Source organism: Propithecus coquereli, unplaced genomic scaffold, assembly GCF_000956105.1.
Source record: "Propithecus coquereli isolate 6110/MARCELLA unplaced genomic scaffold, Pcoq_1.0 Scaffold152, whole genome shotgun sequence".
Taxonomy (NCBI): domain Eukaryota; kingdom Metazoa; phylum Chordata; class Mammalia; order Primates; family Indriidae; genus Propithecus; species Propithecus coquereli.
Window position 1 is genome coordinate 1,982,941 of NW_012139636.1, and position 19,188 is coordinate 2,002,128.

General features: G+C 42.9%; 1 protein-coding gene across 2 annotated transcripts in view; it reads left to right on the forward strand.

The window, feature by feature from the left end:
* KCNK10 (potassium channel, two pore domain subfamily K, member 10) overlaps nt 1-19,188 on the forward strand; it is a 141,522-nt gene that overhangs the window by 99,933 nt on the left and 22,401 nt on the right. For both annotated transcript variants that reach the window (XM_012640407.1, XM_012640406.1), the window contains exon 4: nt 3,742-3,902. In XM_012640407.1, coding sequence (XP_012495861.1) covers nt 3,742-3,902 — 161 coding nt within the window. The remainder of the gene's footprint in view (nt 1-3,741; nt 3,903-19,188) is intronic.

Here is a 19,188-nt window from a genome sequence, read left to right on the forward strand (position 1 = left end):
AACACTGAGGTTCAGAGAAGTTAAGGACCTTGCCCAATTTTTCACAGTTAGTAAGCAAAGGAGTCTAGTTTCATTCTCCAGGAAAAGCTACATAAGTGGTGGGGCCCACTGCAAAATAAAAATATGGTCCCTTGTTAAAAAATGATTAAGAACATCAAAATGGCAACCACAGAGCATTAAATATCAAGCATGGGACTCTTCTATGTGTGGGGCCCTGTGTGACTGCACAGGCCATGCATCCGTAATGCAACCCTGCACGCACACAGTCTGGTTCTAGAAAGCACACTCTTAACAAACCAAACAGCTGAACGACACACAGTTTGGCAAAGATTTGACTTTGACAGGTAGATAGAAAATGGAAGCTTATACATGTGCTTTGCAGGCATAAGTCCTCTTTAAATGCCAGCTTTCTCTTCATAAAGCAGTTGGAACTGTTTTCTAGCTGGGGCAAACAGAGCTGACCCTGTCTTGGTCCTGCTCATTCATCTTTTTATTTTTATTTTTTCAAGAAGGGGGGGTACGGTGGTCTCACTATGTTGTCCAGGCTGGCTTCGAACTCCTGGGCTTGAGGCATCCTCCCCACCTCAGCATCCCAAGTATCTGGGACTACAGGTGCGCACCCCCAAGCCCGGCTGACCCTGCGCGTGCGTAACATCTTCCTCCTGGTTTCCGCTTTTGTCCTTGCTGGGCTGGTCGTCTTCTGCTGAAAGGCACCAGAAGCCAATTGGTGGAGATGCGCCGTAGGTTTCCTTGTGCTTTACTTAAATCCAGTTCTGTGTTCCGGGCTAGTCTGCTGGACAATTGCCCCTCTAGCAGCCGTGTCATCCCTCCCGCTTCCCGGCTTCCATTGCCCTAGGAGACATTCACACCTCAAGCCCAGCCGTGGGCCTGCCTGAGTCATTGAGCCGATCCAGCTCAAGGTACCGACATTTTCTCCCCTGTCCTGGTGTTGTGGGAGAAGAGCGAAGTTTCTGAGGGGAAAATAGGAACCAGCCATCTGTTTCTCCTGGGGCTTAGTTTTCCTGGAGACATATTGCTCAGAAACGATTCCCTCCCACAGAAAGCCCAGGGCAGGATGGTAACTGCTAATACTGACTGAGTGCTTGCTTTGAGTCATGCTTCACATGTGCTTACCCTTCACATGTAGCTCACGCTCCACATGCAACTCGTTTCATCTTTAATAGCTATAAGGTAGGTGCTTTAATAGCCCATCTTTTGGATGAAGAAAGTGACGCAGAGAGGTCAAGTAATGTGTCAAGATCGGAGAGTTTGTCAGTAGAAGAATTAGGACAGGAATCTGCGTCGTCTCTAGTTCTAGAGCCTACAGACAACCATCACACCTTACTTCGAAGTTCTACCGAGCATTCTCCAAGGATGGGCAGAGCAGCCTCACAGGCCAGGTATAACTAGAGCCCCAAATCCAGGAATGTGGGCTTCCCATTGCCTCAGAGCAAAACTCCAAAATGTATAAGTGCTAGAACATTCCCAGAGTGACATGGTTAAATGGTTAAATGATCTCTTCTTTTGGTTCCCCAGAGACATGGAACACAAACACACAAATGCCCATGCCTGAGATACAGTGTTATTCAAGAACAGTGATGTCTTTATGTCTACCAGGAAGGATGTCACCAAAGAAAAATGGGCTTAAATATAAAGACTTATTTGAATACTATATCACTTGTGCCCTTACCCAAGAACTTTCCTTTAATTTTACTTTAACATTCTAGTCAGCAAAACACTGAACAAATTAGAAGCCGATTGTAATAATAATAATACTTTGCATTGTTATAGTACTTTATAGTACACTGATTTTTTTCACATTTTCCTTGAATCCCTTGAACACTAGGATTTGGAGAAGTGACATGTGTCTGAGGCAAGCAGTTAGTGTGAGGTAGAATTGGATCTGGAGCCTGCATCTTTTTACTTCTCTCTGATGCTCTTTGGACCACACAGGGGATGTTCCATGGCACAGTACCTTGCCCAGGGGGTGGGGGCAGTCCTCTCTGAAAGCTGGAGGAAGGGTGTGTAGCACTTGTCAGGATTAATAAGATGCCGATTCAGCAGGTTCGAAGCCTCAGTTTGTTTGTCTGTGTCTGCGATATATTTCTTTCTGAGCCATTTAGACTGAAAGACAACCTCTATTCCCAAAGTCAGGCGATTGTGAGACAGTCAAGCTAGAGTCTTCGATGTTTCCACCAAGTTGCTAGAATATTTCCAAGAGACACCATAAACCTGCATAAAATGAAGCTGTAGAGGCACATTAATTTCCTTTTCAAGAGGGCTAGCTTAATGTAAATCGGATTGTTCTGGAGAGGAATGCTTGGGAAAATGATTTTGTCCAAGTTCCTGTAAGTACCTGCTAAAAGTTCTGAGAGCTTTCTTGCACATTTAAGTCAAAATCATGGTGAGTAAAAGACTGAGAGACAAGATTAGGAAGGCTGGTTCAAACACTCATTTAAGAAATGGAAACTGTAATTTAGATAATTTGTGATAAGAGGTTTGAATGATTCAGAACAGAAAACTGAAAAGGAAAATAGCCAAGTGACTCATCCCCAAAGGCAGAAACGAACAGTGAGTTCTCCAGGCCCACCGGTGGATGAATGATGGACGAACCATCAACATCATTCTTTACTCTGTTGCAGTCCCAACGTGCCTATAACCATGGACCCAATGACTCACCCATTGCATGGATTCAGAAACAGGCCCCACATAAGTTAACCAAATTTGGGAGAATGATTAGATGACTAGATGTTAGTTAGCATAAGATTATAGTACCAATTGGCATGAAAATGAATATCAATTAATTTAGACTCTCATCTCTACATAAATTGTGCTGATCTTACAAGCCTTTTTCTTCTAGTGATACTTCTTTAGCCCCATCCATATAGAGTAGGCTCCATATTCCCTATACATAAGTTACTTATGTAATTGCAAAACTCTTAAGAATGCAGAAGTCGGTGTTATCAAAGCACATTTGAAATACATATTAATAGACCTGACTATAAAAAGATTCTCTTATATTCAAACTTTCATTCCACAAGCATTTATTTTTAGCACCTGTCCTCGGTGCAAGAGGTGGGCGGGAGGCGAGGCAGGACTCAGAGATGGCGTGGAGTTCCCAGCAAAGAGGCAGAGAGAACCAGGCAGAGCTAAACTTCACTGTCAGTGGGAGAAGCAGCACAAAGTCTTTTCCTACTCTATCCTGTTTTTAGGCTTTCCCACGTAGGGCTGTACGATTCGTGGGTCCTCTCTGAATTTGTACTAGACCACATTACCTCTTTAAAGTGGAGCACCCATCACCCTTGAAGGCAGCCACAATCTGTCCAGGTGGAGAGGATGCCCACAGATAACACTGTATAGGATAAATCTCGTCAAATTTAAACAAGGCAATGGTAACTCCTTCCCAGATGTTTGGGTCTCCCTAAGCCAGACATGTCCATAATGTCTGCTGTTTCTGAAAAGATAGCTATCATTTTCCATTAGAAATGCAGTTCTGCATGACTGCAAATTTCCTAAAATGTTTTGAAATCCAGGAAACCTTAAAAACTCTTTACAAGAATAAAAGCAAGAGAAGCAATGGAACAATGTTCTGAATTGTGTAAGGCCTAAAGGAACTTCTACTCCCTAAAGCCCGTGAGGTGGGGGGAATGTATGAACCTTTTAAAAAGTCTGTGGATTTTTTTGGTCAATACTCTAATTTCTCTGCCACTCTCCCTCTCTCTTTTTAATATTTCTCACCAGGGTATGGGAATATTGCTCCAAGCACTGAAGGAGGCAAAATCTTTTGTATTTTATATGCCATCTTTGGAATTCCACTCTTTGGTTTCTTATTGGCTGGAATTGGAGACCAACTTGGAACCATCTTTGGGAAAAGCATTGCAAGAGTGGAGAAGGTCTTTCGAGTGAGTATTGCTTCGTATTTAAACCCTACCCACTATGACCTAGTAGCTGGACAGGATCCTGAAGGTACTAGCAGGGCCATTGTCTGCTTTTAATGGAATAGTTTAATGTCATGATTGTGTTTTCTGTTTTGGCCAATTGCAGTCAGAGATGCTGTGCCTAAACTCCCTGCTCTTGCATAGCTTCATATTATAGAGGGCTTTTTTTTTCTAGAATCACAATAGAAGAGGGTTAAGTACGGATTTGTCAACACAGATTTTCTGAAGAGGTGAGACAAACTCAGTTTCTCCTTAAAGATTAAAGATGGATTCCTTATTGTGCTTGCAATGAAGTAGAGAATTGTAAATCCATCCGTTTTGTTATTGGAGCTACTTTATTCTATCTTATTTCCAAGCATAGTGTCTTCAGGCTAATCCTGGCTTCTTCCAGAAGCCTGCCTTCTCCAGACACTTCTCTGTGCATTACATCTGTCTCCTAATGGCCTCTCCCTTCTCCCACTGCTGAGCACTCCCTCAGCAATAGTATCCTGATATACTATTTTATACTAAGGGGTTGATGATTGTTATTGCCTTCATGAGTTTTTTCCCCCCCCTCCCTCTTGGGAATATTTATCTTTAAACCAGGGACAAAAATCTCAACTCAAGGAATTTATTTACTAAAGATGACGTTCCTGGCACCAGTGACAAGCATGCGGAGTGGAAGAGTGATTGAACCGGGGTTCCTGGAGCCCTTTAACTATATGATTTCACAGAACGCTTGTTTTGCTTAGGTGTAATGTCTCTTCTGCTCTCTTGAGAATGAGTATTGACCTCATTCTCAAGTCTTTCAAACTTTCTTCAGGGAATTCTTTCTTATGATGACAATATTTAAAAATATTGACATTGACATTTTGAGATCTTTTCCAGCATCTAGCAATGGTCGGCAGAGGTAGATGAGTAGTAAGCTCCAAAGCCGCTTTTGCATTTTTCCCCTCTGAGATAAGAGCTCTCAAACTTTTAATTTCAAGACTGTGTCTCTGAAATCCTGGCTTATACCTCTCTTTATAATGCAAGAGAGCCTCCCAGCTGAAAAGTTTCAGAGAGTTTTCTTTTGTTTGTGTGTGTGTGTGTGTGTGTGTTTTAAGAGTAGAAGGGGAGGAATAAAGCTCTATAGCTGGGTGAGAGCCACCGTTTATAAGTTCAGTGGTCCTGGGGAAGTAAACTGCCTCAGTTTACTCATCTGCGAAGGGGATAGAATTTGAATCTACTTTATAAGGTTTTGGCGATGATTAAATGAATCAATTGTGGAAAAGAGCTTGGCGCAGGGCCAGACACATAGAGCCCAGAGCTGCTGTCTCTCTCCAAGAAAAGCCGTTGTGGGCAGGCTACACACTCATTCAGGTTTCATTTGAGCAGCTCCGTGGTGTGTGAGCTTTACTGGAATGTCCCACAGCCTTTGCTCTGTAAGTGCCGGCTGGCCGGCCGGCCTCATTAGAGTGTACACCTGGGCCCTTCAGTGGTCACCATGGAAACCGGCAGTGCTGAGCCTCTCTGCTTCTCAGATGTTTTGGTCTCTCTACACAAGACACGGCAGCCCTGTCTCAAGAGCTGTTTTGAACTTTTCAGAGGTACCCTCTTAGCTGCCACCTTATGGCCCTCTGAGTTGGGACTAAAAGCTTTTGAAATTCCCATTTAGCCCCCCAAAATTCTAGTTACCCTATTCCAAATGAGGGAAGAGGTGGCAATTGTTTGGACTACATCTGCTACTGAATTTGGGGACTTAGTTTCCCCTAATTTGAATTTCAGACAAATAGAGTGTACTGTTCCCCTTCCCCTTAAAGCTGCCTCTCAAATGAGTCATTCAGCGGATTCTGGGGCAGAGCCTTAAAAACCTCACATTTCATCTCTGTGCTGATTGCCCACTCAGCTTCCTTGTAGTGCCGTCAAAGACCAGGAGTCTTTTAGGAAGACGAGACAGATGTACATTATTGAATTGGCAGCACACAATGAATGCATTTGCCAAATGCTGGAGGGTGGCTATTGGAAGGGTGACTGAATTCCAGGAGGAATAGAAGCATATTTCCTGAATACACAAGCAGCTGATCCTGCACCGGTCTGCTTTCTGTATGTGAAGTTTTGGTAGAGAATCTCAAAGCTCTTTGATATTCATTTAAACTACATTTAAAAGGCCAGTTACTTTTTAGGTGATTATTTGGGAAGTGAACATTATGTATAAACTAAGAAAGCTTGGGGTTGTGAATTCTTAGTTCTCATGGGGAAGGTTTACTTATTTACTTTTTTCATCTGGTCAATGATTATTAAGCTTTTCATCCAGTATGTTTTCTCTCAGCTCTTGGGAAGAAAGGATTTATTGTAGAGTTAAAATAAAATAAAAAGTCAGCCTTCTAGGTGCCTATAACCCTGAGGTGACTCTATTTTGGGTCCTTCCAACACACGAGGTCTGATCTTCATTTTAAAGAATTGCGAAGGGGTATTGCATTACTTAGGAATGCTTTTGGTTGCAGAATAATAAAATGCCTAACTGTTGGGGTTTTTTACGGGGTGAATAAGTAAAAACTCTTTCTTCTCCTCTGGAGTTCAGAACTAATTGAGAAATAGAGTAGTCAGATGGGGATCAGAATGTCGACTTTATTGCTGATAAGCTGATCGAGAGGATGTTGCTTTAGCTCTGTTGCCAAAAGGATCACTTTATTGTAAATTAAGACTTGCCCGCTGTATTGGTTTCTGTTGCTGTGTAGCAAATGACCCCAAATGTAGAAGCTTAAAACAACACTTTTAAATGGCCATCTTGTGCCACCATTTAGAATGTTTAATTTTGCTTTCAGAAGATGTTCAAAAACAAGGGAAAAATAAAAGTAAAAATGCCAAATTCTTTACAGACATGTGTAACCAAACCAAAATGAAACCAAAATAAGAGTGCTCACAAAATTTTTAAGCCAGGCGTGCAGACCAAGCAAATTATTAAACTAGATGAGGAAGAACCAAAAGTGATTTCATCAGAAAAGATATGCATCATGGACAAAACGTAAATTCTGCAGAAACTAGAGTACTCCAACTGGAAGGACACTTGTCTTTATACCAGAAAGGGCTTGACAGGAACAGAAACAAAAACAAAACATCCCCCTTTTATAGTCCCAAGAGACATGCAAGAGTTCCTTTATTTGGGGTGGCCGTATAACCAAGTCAGATTCCGCATAAAGTCAAACAACAACAACAACAAACCTCATCAGAGGGAAGGAGCCCAGGAATCTGAGAGATTCCCTCAAGCAGAACAGGCAACTCCCAGAAGAGCACAAAGGGCTGGGTCAGTATCACACTGGATTCCAGGGGCCACAGATGCCTCTGAGGTGAGCTCACTCCCATCCCACTTCTGACACCATTGATGTCACTCTCTATAACAGACAGAGAGAGGCTCATGAAAAGAAAATGATGTTTACTCAAGAATGGGCATTGCAGTGATAATACACATGCCATAGTAAACTATACATGTGTTCAGGGAGGTAAAGGAAGACGAAGGTTTCTAAAGGAAAAATGAGGAGGATTACATAATTGTTTTGAGATAATTATCCTTGGCTACAGGGATCAATAATAAGGGTAGTACCAGTCCACGGTTGGGCAGGCAGTTGCTGGGCAGATGTCCTTGCAGAAATATTTTTTTTGTGTGTGTAAGGTTGTGCTGGCTTTTGTGCAAGGTTGTGTTTTTTGCAGAGTCTTTTGTGATAGCTCTTATTATCAGGAATTTGTGCATAAGAACCCTCCCTTTCTGGCCTTCCCTGGCTCTGTTTGTCAGAATTTTTTAACACAAGTAACCCCATTTTGATTCTGACAACTTCCACAGCGCCAACACTGATTAAGAATTTGGACCTTTACCTCACGTGGCAAAAAGCCTGGAGGTAGGTCAATCAGGTTTGGTGCCATCAGATCCACAATGTCAGTTACACCAAGACTTGTTCTCTCTTTCTGTTCCGCTCTCCTTGGCATGTTGGCAGTTTGTGCTCAGGCTTGTCAACTCCTGATGGCAGGACGGCTGCCTCATGACCAAATATCATGTTTTCACCCAACCTCATTTAAGGCAAGATAAAAAGAACCCCTTTAATAAAAGCTTTTTCAGAGAAGTTTTATATTCACAGCAAAATTGAAAGGAAAGTACAGGTATCCCATATAGTCCTTGCCCCTACACATGCATAGACTTCCCCGTTATCAACTTCCCCCACCAGAGTGGTACATTTGTTACAATTAATGAACCTACATCGACACATCATTATCACCCAAAGTCAATAGTTTACATCAGGGTTTACTTTTGGTGTTGTACAGTCTATGGATTTGGCAAATGTATAATGACATGTATCTACCATTTTAGTATGATGCAAAGTTTTTCACTCTCTAAAAATCCTCTGTGCTCTGCCTGTTCATCTCTCCCCCTCCCCTAACCTCTGACAACTACTCATCTTTTTATTGTCTCTGTAGTTTTGCCTTTTCCAGAATGTCATGTAGTTGGAATCATACTGGACGTAGACTTTTCAGATTGGATTTTTTCACTTAGTAATATGCATTCAAGTTTCCTACATGTCTTTTCATGGCTTGAGAGCTCATTTCTTTTTAGCACTGAATAATATTCCATTTTCTGGATGCACCACAGTTTGTTTATCCATTTCTCTACTGAAGGACATCCTGGTTGCTTCCAAGTTTTGGCAATTATAAATGAAGCTGCCGTAAACATGTGTGGGCAGGTTTTTTGTGTGGACATAAGTTTTCAATGCCTTTGGCTAAATATTAATATAAAGGAGTGTGATTGCTAAATCATATGGTAAGACTACGTTTAGTTTTGTAAGAAACTACCAGGCTGTCTTCCGAGGTGGCTGTACAGTTGTGTATTCCCACCAGTGATGAATGTGAGTTCCCATTGCTCCACATCCTCATCAGCATTTGCTGTTGTCAGTGTGCTGGATTTTTGCAATTCTAAGTGTGTAGTGATATCTTGCTTTAATTTGCATTCCTGATGACATATGATGTGGAATATCTTTTCATATGTTTATTTGCTATTCATAATTCTTCCTTGGTGAAGTGTCTGTTAAGGTTTTTGGTCTATTTTTAAGTTGAGTTGTTTGTTTCCCTTATTGTTGAGTTTTAAGAGTTCTGTGTATATTTTGAATTACAATCCTTTATCAGATATATCCTTTGCAAATATTTTCTGCCAGTCTGTGACTTTTCTTTTTGTTCTCTTGATAGTATCTGTAACAGAGCAGTTTTTAATTGTAACGAAGTCCAGTTTATCAATTATTTCTTTCATGGATTATGCCTTTGTTGTCATATCTAAAAAGTCATTGCCAAACTCAAGGTCATATAGATTTTTTCCTATGTTATCTTCTAGGATTTTCATAGTTTTACATTTTACATTTAGGTATATTGTCCATTTTAAGTTAACTTTTTTGAATGGTGTAAAGTCTGCGTTTACAGCCACACTTTTTGCATGTGGATGTTTGGTTGTTCCAGCACCATTTGTTGAAAAGACTATCTTTTCTCTATTGTATTTCTTTTCCTTCTTTGTCAAGGATAAATTGACTCTATTTATGTGGGTCTATTTTTGCACTCTCTATTCTATTCCATTGATCTATTTGTCTATCTTTCCCTAATACCACACTATCTCGATTACTGTAGCTTTATAGTAAGTTTTAAAGTTGATAGTGTCAGTCCTCCAATTTCTTCTCTTTTAATATTGTGTTGGTGGGGACTCCTGTTACGGGAGAAAAATCTTTCCCAGAAATTACCCTGCAGACTTCCCCTTCTTTCTCATCACCAGAACTTGGTCACATGACCATTTCCACCTGCAAGGGAGGATAGGAAAGCAAGTATCTGACACAGGACAATCATATTGCCACTACTGACTTAGACCAGTGATTCTCAAAATGTGGTCCCTCAAACGTTAACATCAGCATCCCCTGGACCAGGAGCATCCGCATCCACTGGAAACTTGTTAGAACTGAAAATTCTTGGAGAGGCTGGAGCTGAGCAATCTGTGTTTACCAAGCTCTCCAGGTGATTCTGATTCCTGCAAGGTTTGAGAACCCCTGGAGTAGAGGAATCGTGTTTCATGTTTTGGAGCTGGACACATTGCTGCGATGAACAAAATTAGAATTCTGTTAGCAAAGAAAAAAACTGTGGTAAGCAGATGACAGTATCTGCCACAGGTGTCAGTTAACCACTAGCCACAGAGACCAGTCATAGGGAAGCTGTCTTCTTTCTCTCTTACCGTTAATTAGGTGGGCTTTGGGATCCTTGAATCAGGAGAGTCTAGCTTATGCTATGCTAACACACAAACAGCTTACTCTCACTCCTGCCAGGGCCGCTGCAGCTCAGACAACTCTTCGGTCTCTGGGGTTGGCAGGGGAGAGAGCTGGGCATTGCACACTGGTTCCTAAGGCTTTGGCCTCCAGTTGAAGCCCACTGGCCGGCACTAGTTACAAGGCCCCAACTGTAACTGCAAAGAGGCCCTGCAATGCGTTGTTTTATCTCGAGGAATGGGAGGGAAGGGGAAAATGGGTGAGAACCAGTATTGTTGTGGGCACGTTCCCTGGGATGTACCTTTGGGCCCCACTCTAGGATGACAAGCATCCTGGCATTTAGATGCAGGTGGCTTGTGCATCACTCTTTGGGAAATACTGCTACTGTGAGACTCATTATTTCACATATGAGGAAAAGGAGCCCATGATTTGTTAAGTGACTTGCCTGGAGCCACACAGTGAGTTGGTGGCAGGACCTGGGTTATAACCAGTAATCCTGCCTTAGCCTCTTGCGGGTAGGCTGAAAATATTAATGTCAGATGTTTTAATCCACACCATGAAACCAATGTGGAGTTTAGAATTTTTTAGTATACTCTGCTAATTAAAGTAAAAATAATTCTTCCTAGGTTTCCAGCGGGGAAATCTGAGCAGTTATCTAGGAAGGATGATCATATGGGATTTGCCAGGCGGACACCGGATTCCAAAGCAGGTTTTGGAAGTGGGAAGCCTCTCTCCCCCTGCTGTGGGCTGGCTGTCTTGCTGGGCCAGGCTGACTCACCTGATAGGATGCTGTAGGAGAACAGGTCAAATTTGGGACTGGATCCTATTTTCCTGCTCCAGGTTGGATTTTGGCCTCTGGTAGGAAGCAGCTGCCTCTGTTTATCAGGCTAATCAGCAGGCTTTCTGATATTTCCTCTAAAACCAAGGGACACTTTTTTTTTTTGGCCTTTTCCCCCAAGGATATGACAGAAATGTTTATTTGCCTTTGGATCCAAAGGATTCTGGGTGTAGCTGACAAATAATAAAACATTACCCTGGACTTATCAATGCCACAATTACTTGGAGACCCTAGAGCCTCCCAAATGTGTAAGACAGGGTGATGACAATCTCAATGTGCTAATGATGTTCAATTAGTGTGCTAATCAATCAGTTTGGATTACAGGAAAGGGCAGGTGGTGCAAGCCAAAGAGTCTTGCATGCCTGTGCCACGTGCCTGGCATGGAACAAGGAAAGACTTTAAAGAACACACTTGGTTTCTGTTTCTAATAAGGTGTCTTTGAGCTAGCACCTAGCAGCAAAGGGGTTAACTTACAATCATTGTTATTTCAAGCAGACAGAAATCCCTGTTTTGGAAACTGGGGATTATTTTCAGCTTCATGGCTTCAACTACAGCTTCCAATTCCTTTTAGTAGTGAAGGTGTTCCTTGGGTATTAGTTATGCACGCCAGCGTCACACCCACGTAGGCAGGGGAGGAGGGCGCAGGGGTGGGCTGAGTTTTTAGTCTAAGAAGTGGCTGCCTTTCAATAGGGTAGAAAAGATGTAATATTGGTGATGTTCGGTTTACAACTTCGGAAGAGTGCCTGTGTGTCTGTGTGTGGGTGTGCTTGTGTCTGTCTGCCTATATAACATGCCTGCACGGGTGCATACAATGCTATAAATCCCTGACAAATAACTCGGTAGGATTAATGTTACGTCGATAATGTGAATTTATTTTTATCAGCGAGAAGACCCAGGTCTTAATGTAAACAATTACCTTCTTACTTTCCCTACGGGACTAAAAGGAGCTGGGAGGTAATTATTTTAAAATGCAAAAGAGGCAAATAATTTTAAAGCTTTATCAAGCAGATCGTTTCCAAATTAGTTTAAGGATGTTACCTAGCTTTAACGGTGGGCCCAGAATGTACTTTTGGGATAACCTACGTAAATGACATCCACAAAGCAGACAACACAGCACCTCTTAATGACAGCCCATGACACAGTTTTTCCATGGATGGTCCTTCTTTTCTCCCTTCCTCTAATGTAGGGTTGCTCAGCCTCAGTACTACTGATATTTTGATCTGGATGATTCTTCGTCATAGGGGCTGTCCTGTCATTGTAGGAAGTTTAGCAGCATCCTTGGCCTCTACTCACTAGATACAGGCATCGTCACTGCCTGTAGTTACGGCAGCCAAAATGGCTCCAGACATTACTAAATGTCCCTTTGGGAGCAAAATTGCCCCAGTTAAAAATCACAGCTGTACTGGGATGTAAAGGGTCAATTGCCCCACTGGCCCCAAGGCGCATCTTCTACATGAGCCCTGTGGTCTCCACGAGCGGTCCTAACCAGTTCCTCAGTGCCAGCGCCATTTCTACCCAGCGCTCTCCCCTCCCAGATGGGTCCTTAAGGAGGGCATTGGACATTTGATACTCTGGGAATAACATCACTTCTCATCAATAAGGGAAAATGCCTGGAGACTTGAGTCTGATGTGTGCACATAATGATAAGTCGTCCTGCTATTTTTCTTCAGCAGGAAAACTGTCTCAGCACTCACTTTGCCTGACCCCATAGGGACTAATCTAATGAATGATTCTTCCTCTTTCTCAGCTTATCTTTAATAACTGGCCAGTGTCCCTTTGGTGTTTCCTGTTGCCTTCTGAGATTACTGTAGGAGGGCTCAATGGCCTTTAAAGTGCATCTTCACTCTTTTCTATAAACAGTAAAGCTATCAAACTCTGCTTAAAATATAATTACTTAAAATACTGCCTGGATAGTGTTTAACATTCAAACATTTTCCAGGTAGCTTTAACAGAATTTCTGTCTTTTTTTCCTTTTTTTGTGGCAACCTTTGATCACAGGTAACTTCTGGGAATCTGATTGTTACTTTGGGCTGGGAAATACTCATGAACTTCTGTATGTAGGGATCTTTTTAGGGAGCCTTGGATTTGTCATTTGTCCAAGAAGATTTGGTTGAGGTTAGACTGAGTGTTATGGCACCTCAGTGTCAAAGTCTAGAGATAAGTTACTAATGTGTTCTGAGTTCTGAGGGTTTATTATGTCAGATACTATGAGCTGTGAGCTTTATCTAGAGTAAACAATGGAGCAACCCCCTCAAAGAGACCATACTGTTTCTTAATTTTATGAGATTGGAATGCTTAGACTGGTTCTGTGATGTATCCAAGGTCACCCAGCCCATAAGTGACAAAGACCCCAAACTGGGTCTCTCTGCCGCAGAGTGCGTGCATAGACTAGTCATTTCAGTATGCCAGCCTGCTTCTCTCTCTTGTAAAATAGAGACGGCATTTGATGGTTCAGAGGGGTTTCATGAAAAGTTTAATAAGACCCAGGGACAGGTAAAGATGGCCAATTGAGAGACGGTTACTACTGGCTCTGTCTGCTTTCAAAGGGTTTTAATTTTCTAACTTTATCCTCTCTATCAGTGTATTGAATTGGATCATAGCCTCTGATTTTTTATGCACCTGCTCTGTCTCCCTAATGCCAGTTCATTATTAACAAACAATTCTTCTTGGTGCTCTGTGTTCTTGGAGATTAATCTTAGATTTAGATGCCCTCTTGCTCATGTTGCCATAGTACGACTAATACAAAGGTGGGTTTATAAAAGAGGGGCCTATACTGTCCTGGTAGCTGAGTTATTTTGGCCCTCATCCACAAGAGCCGCTGCCAGGCAGAAACATTCTCCACTCTCTGTCCTTCCACACCATTGCTTCACTTTGTACAACTCCCTAGTGTTGAAAATAAGACAGAACACACAGCTCAAAGCCAAGCCCCTTGGTGAACTGAGATAGCTGGCTTTGCCCTCCAAAAGCATTCTCCTTTTCCTGGATTAATCCGATTGCCTCAATGCTCTGCTTTGATGGCTTTGAGAACATGGAGTCTGAAGGCATCAACACCAAGTTTTTAATTCCCAATGGGGATTTAACTCAGCTCCAAACTCAAGGTGTGCTTTGGCAATAGTCTTAATTATCTCTTCCTTTTAAGAACCATTTAGCTATTTCCTCTCGTCTTTGAGATTTTACTGGTTTTCCCTAAGCTTCTGAAATTCTTTAAACATTTCCGATAGAGGAAACTATCTAGAAAATTTTATGGGTGTTCATTATCTGCTAGGTCTTGCCCACCGAAGAGATAATCACTTCCTAGAATCCCAGGGGTTTTATTAATGGAAGTGTTTCGTATCTGCATTTTCGGGCCACTGAAAGTCCAGTGATGCTTTAGGTCTAAATGTAGTAACCTGTATCTGAAACTTCCAGGTAATTTTGAGTTATGAATTTAATGCAAGAGTTTTATTGGTGCTCACATTTTTATAGTATCATAAAATCAGCTAAATGGGTGAATGATTTCCCATGTTCACCCTTTATCACCAATTTTCACAGGTTAGTTTGGTTCCTCTGGAAGGCACTGATTTAATGGAATAATAATCCTTTGTTCTTTTACAGAACTTTTTACTTTTTGAAAATTATATTTATTGATATAAAAAAATTCTTTCCTCTTCTTTCCTTTTCTTTTCTCTTTCTTTTCTTTTGTCACATTAGCTTCATGCGACTTCAGTGAGGTAAGCAAGCAATGACCCACTCTGCTACATCTTCCAAAAGATTAGGTTCCTGAAAATTGAGAGATGCCCTTGTTGAGTAGTGTCTGCCTGTCCCAGAGCTGGGCATATGATCTGTGTGTTCGCACTAGGGTGGCGCTGAGGATGATTTCTAAATGACAGGCCTGTCAGTAGTCATTAATAAATTCTGGATGGCTTGAGGACGTTTTGCTTTAGGGAAGGTGAAGTGTTTAGAACACACATCATTATTGAGAGGTGGGCCAGTATTCTGAACCATCACCCCAAAGAGGCAGCTCCCTTGGGAGGTGACAGCATGACAGGCGTGTGCAGTCCCATGCAGAGCAGGCTCTGATGGCTTTGCATAGGGGAGGGCTGCCAACAAACTGCACTCTCCAGAGTTGGGTCCAGCCTGGGAAGTGTGCATTCCTGTGAGAGGAAATGCACTTTGTGTTTCTCAGTGAGAATACACCGCTTTTTTCTTTTCTGAGTAGAGCTGCATTTGTACATAGAGGCATTTTCGACTTAATAGTTTTGTGCTGTGTCTTGGAGGCGTATTGCTGAGTTTCAGGCTCTTGTTCGTATAGAGCTGTAGTTCTCACGCTGTGGGTGGCGGCTGTCTAGGGGCCTGGGGTGCTATTTCAAAGGATCAGAGAATCCTTTTGTGCTTCAAGCATTGCTGGTGGGCGGAGCAAACAGTGTGTCTCCCTCACATGTGTACCGCCCTTTTCCAAATATGTATACAGGGCTGTCATCGGTAATTCATTTCAATTCATTTTAAAGGTGATTTCTGAGTTCACAGACTCTCTTTTTATATCTATGTTTTTACAGTCAGTTGGTACCAAAAGTTCTATTGTTACGTGGGGATTGAGGAATTTTTTCTAACCTTCAAAAGGGATTCCCACACCCACGAAAGTTGAGTACACTGGCTTTTCAAATCAGCACTGTTTTCCTGTCATTCTGGGTTTTCTTTTTTCCAGGTAATTAACATTTTTGTCTTGGCCATAGTCACTGTTACGAAGAGGTTCTCTTTTCTTATAAAATAACCCAGAAGTTAGTTGGATACTTTAGAGCCTCCTTCAACTTTATCTTATGCCAATTTTTTTTTTATTGTGGTAAAATATACACAACATAAAATTTACCATCTTAACCACGTTTAAGTGTACAACTCAGTTGCATTAAGTACGTTCATGATATTTTGCAGCCGTCACTACTATCATCTCCAGAACTTCTTCATCTTCCCAAACTGAAACTCTGGGCCCAATAACTCCCCATTTCTCCTCCTCCCGGCCCCTGCCGACCACCGTCCTGCTGTCTGTCTCTGTGAATCTGACTGTGCCGAGAGACTCATGGAAGGGCGGTCGGACAGTATTTGTCTTTCTGTGTCTGGCTTATTTCTCTGGGGACGATGTCTTTAAGGATTCACGTATGTTGAACATGTGTCAGAATTTCCTTCCTGTTTAAGGCTGAATAATATTCTCCTGTATGTATGCACCATATTTTGTTTATCCCTTTCTCTGTTGAGGGGCTTGTTTCACCTTTCGGCTATTATGAATAGTGCTTCTGTGAACTTGGGTGCATAAATATCTGCCCACGCTCCCGTTTCCTGTTATTTTGGATGTACACCCAGAGGTGGGACTGCTGGATCGTGTGGTAATTACAAGCTTAGTATTTCGAGGAACCGCCACACTGTTTTCCACAATGGCTGCACCATCCCACATTCCCACCAGCAACGCATGGGGGTCCTATTTCTCCGCTCCGTCGCCAACACTTATTTTCTCTTTTTTTAAATTTAACTTTTATAAGCCACGAAGATGGTGTTTGGTAAGTTGCTGTCTGGCTGCCCCCAACGCCTAGCTGCTCCAGCAGCTGCCGTCCGTCACGTCATCACATGAGGGGCAGAGCGGAGGGGCGCTTGCCTCCCTCTGGCACCTGTCCTTGCCTCCAGCTGTGTCCCCAGGCAGGCGTATTCTCATCCCTGCTTTCTCAGCTCCTGCAGGGAGCCCTGCGCAGGGCTAGGGGGAGGGAGGGCAGCTCCGTGCCAGGCAGACTCGAGTTTCTACATGTGGGTGACATCCACTTTCCACCAGGCCTTTTCTCTACTCCGAAATCCTTTTATTCGCCTCGTAATGGTTCGCTGTCCAGTCCTCGATTGTGCTGCTCCTTCGTGCCCCTCCCCAGGTCAATTTAATGAATAATGATCACTAACGCCTTTTGTATGCTCAACACTGTGCTGGTACGTGGCAATAAACAGGAGACAGTCCTTTCTCCCAAGGAGAAAACAGCCGTGCGTAAAGACCACTGTCCGTAATACTATGCAGAATGATGCTGGGGTGGGGGCGGCAGGCTCTGAAGTCACGCTGCCTCATGCATAAGCCCTTCCCAGCCACATGACCTTGGGCTGTGCCTCAGTTTCCTTATTTAAGAAGGAGGATAATAGTACCCATCTCTTTTGGTACTTAGTTGGTGCATGAGAGCACTGCCACGTAGCACTCAATAAATGTTATTTGTTATTAATATTATTATAGCACACTGTTCGCTGTGGGACCCCAGAGGAGGGACTTGTGAATTCCAGCTTGTATATTTGACGTCACACAAGCACCTGTCTTATCTTGCCAGTGGCTTGTTCTCCTCAAGTAAAGCATAAGTGTCTTGAAGCTAAGTGCTCCTGTGCCTTTCTTGTCCTATACCCCTGCAGGACCTGCTCAGGGCTAAGCACGTTGGAGGTGTTTGGTAAATACTTACTGATTGTGAATTGATTAGAGACGAGAGAAACACAAACTAGATTCCTTTCCATGCACCCAGGGGTGTGTAGGCTATATAGACCCAAATGAAGAAGTGATGCTTGCCGAGGCCACCCTCTGTCTTACCCTCCCTGGGAATGGGTATGGAGATGGGTAGGGGTGGAGAAGTGGGGGCAGGGTTGTGCAGAAAGAGCAGTGACAGAGAGAGGGACACCTGGGGGCAACAGGGCTTAGGCCTGGGACAAACCCCAGCCACAGTCATTGTCCTAGGAGGAGGGGATGCATTGGCTGAGTCTCAGCGAGCCCTTCTGGAAGGCAGGTGATGAAAGGAGGAGTGCAGGCAGCGGGCTGGCCTGCTCCTCTGGGGCCCCACCGAGCGTGCCGCTGACGTTCTGTGTGCGCCAGGCGGGAGGCTGCGTGCTCCGTCCGCAGCTGCACTGCACTGGCTGCAACTGTTTACCTAGATGCGTCCATAATATTCTACTACACACATAGATTCTAGTTAAAAAGAGAAAAAAAAATCAAAGCATATGAAAGAATTTATTTTAGCTACATGCTGATTGCCTTTTGGTTTGCCTGTGCTCTTACTAAAATAAATCTTGAACACCTGGGCCAGTTTCTGTTTTTATAAAGCATCAAAGTGTTACTAAAAGATACTAAAGGAAGAGACTGAAGTTTTCTCCTCAAAGATTCCCGGCCCTTCACATATCAACAAGGGACCCTTGGAAGGTGGGTCTCGCTGAGTTCGAGTGCTGTCTCTCTTGTTTAGACACTGTATTGTTACACCATTTCTCCACTTAGACTGAGCAGCGTTCCCCCTGTTAGCTTTTTCCATTCCTTGGCAGAAGCGAATTTCACTGTTAACATCAGCAATCTTTCTACATGAGCCTGGGGAATGGTTGAAAGCACTAATATTTATTTATTTATTTACTTATGATTGATTCATTGATTGAGACAAGGTCTCGCTCTGTCACCCAGGCTGGAGTGCAGTGGCACTATCATAACTCACTGCAGCCTCTAACTCCTGGGCTCAAAGGATCCTCCTGCCTCAGCCTCCTGAGCAGCTGGGACTTTTCGTAGAGATTGGGTCTCACCGTGTTGCCCAGGCTGGTCTCCAACCCTGGCCTCAAGCGATCCTCCCTTCTCAGTCTCCCAGAGTGCTGAGATCACAGGTGTGAACCACCACACTCAGCGTTAAATTATTATTAATATTTGGTTGTATACTGATCCACACCCCTACCTCGCAGGTCTCCTTTTACTGCAGAGTAGGCACAAATAAATGCATTGGGCATCTTGTATCAGTGGTGAGGACTTCCCCTTCTAAAACTGAGTTGCAGATCAGTTGCACAATTAGAAACAGGAATATATATCATGCAGTTAAAAAAAGGAAAGGAATTTATGTATGCTTTTAAGGATAGAGTACAGAGAACCTCTATGTGATTTTTTAAAAATGAATTTTACCAAGTACTGTAACAGAGTTGGCACCGGAGCTAACAAGAAAGCAAATATCAACATTTAAAATGAAGTGCATGACATCTAAATGCCAGATGGTGTTCTCACAGTGTTATTACCACTTTCTTTCTGGCTTTCATCCTTTTCCTGACATCGCTGTTTGCTTCTTGACTCTGCTGCTCTTTAAAAAAGTCTCAATTGTCCTTAGCCCTTTGATTCTGTATTTATATTAGGTGTCTCTCTCTTACCTTCCCTTTGGAGGCTTGTCAA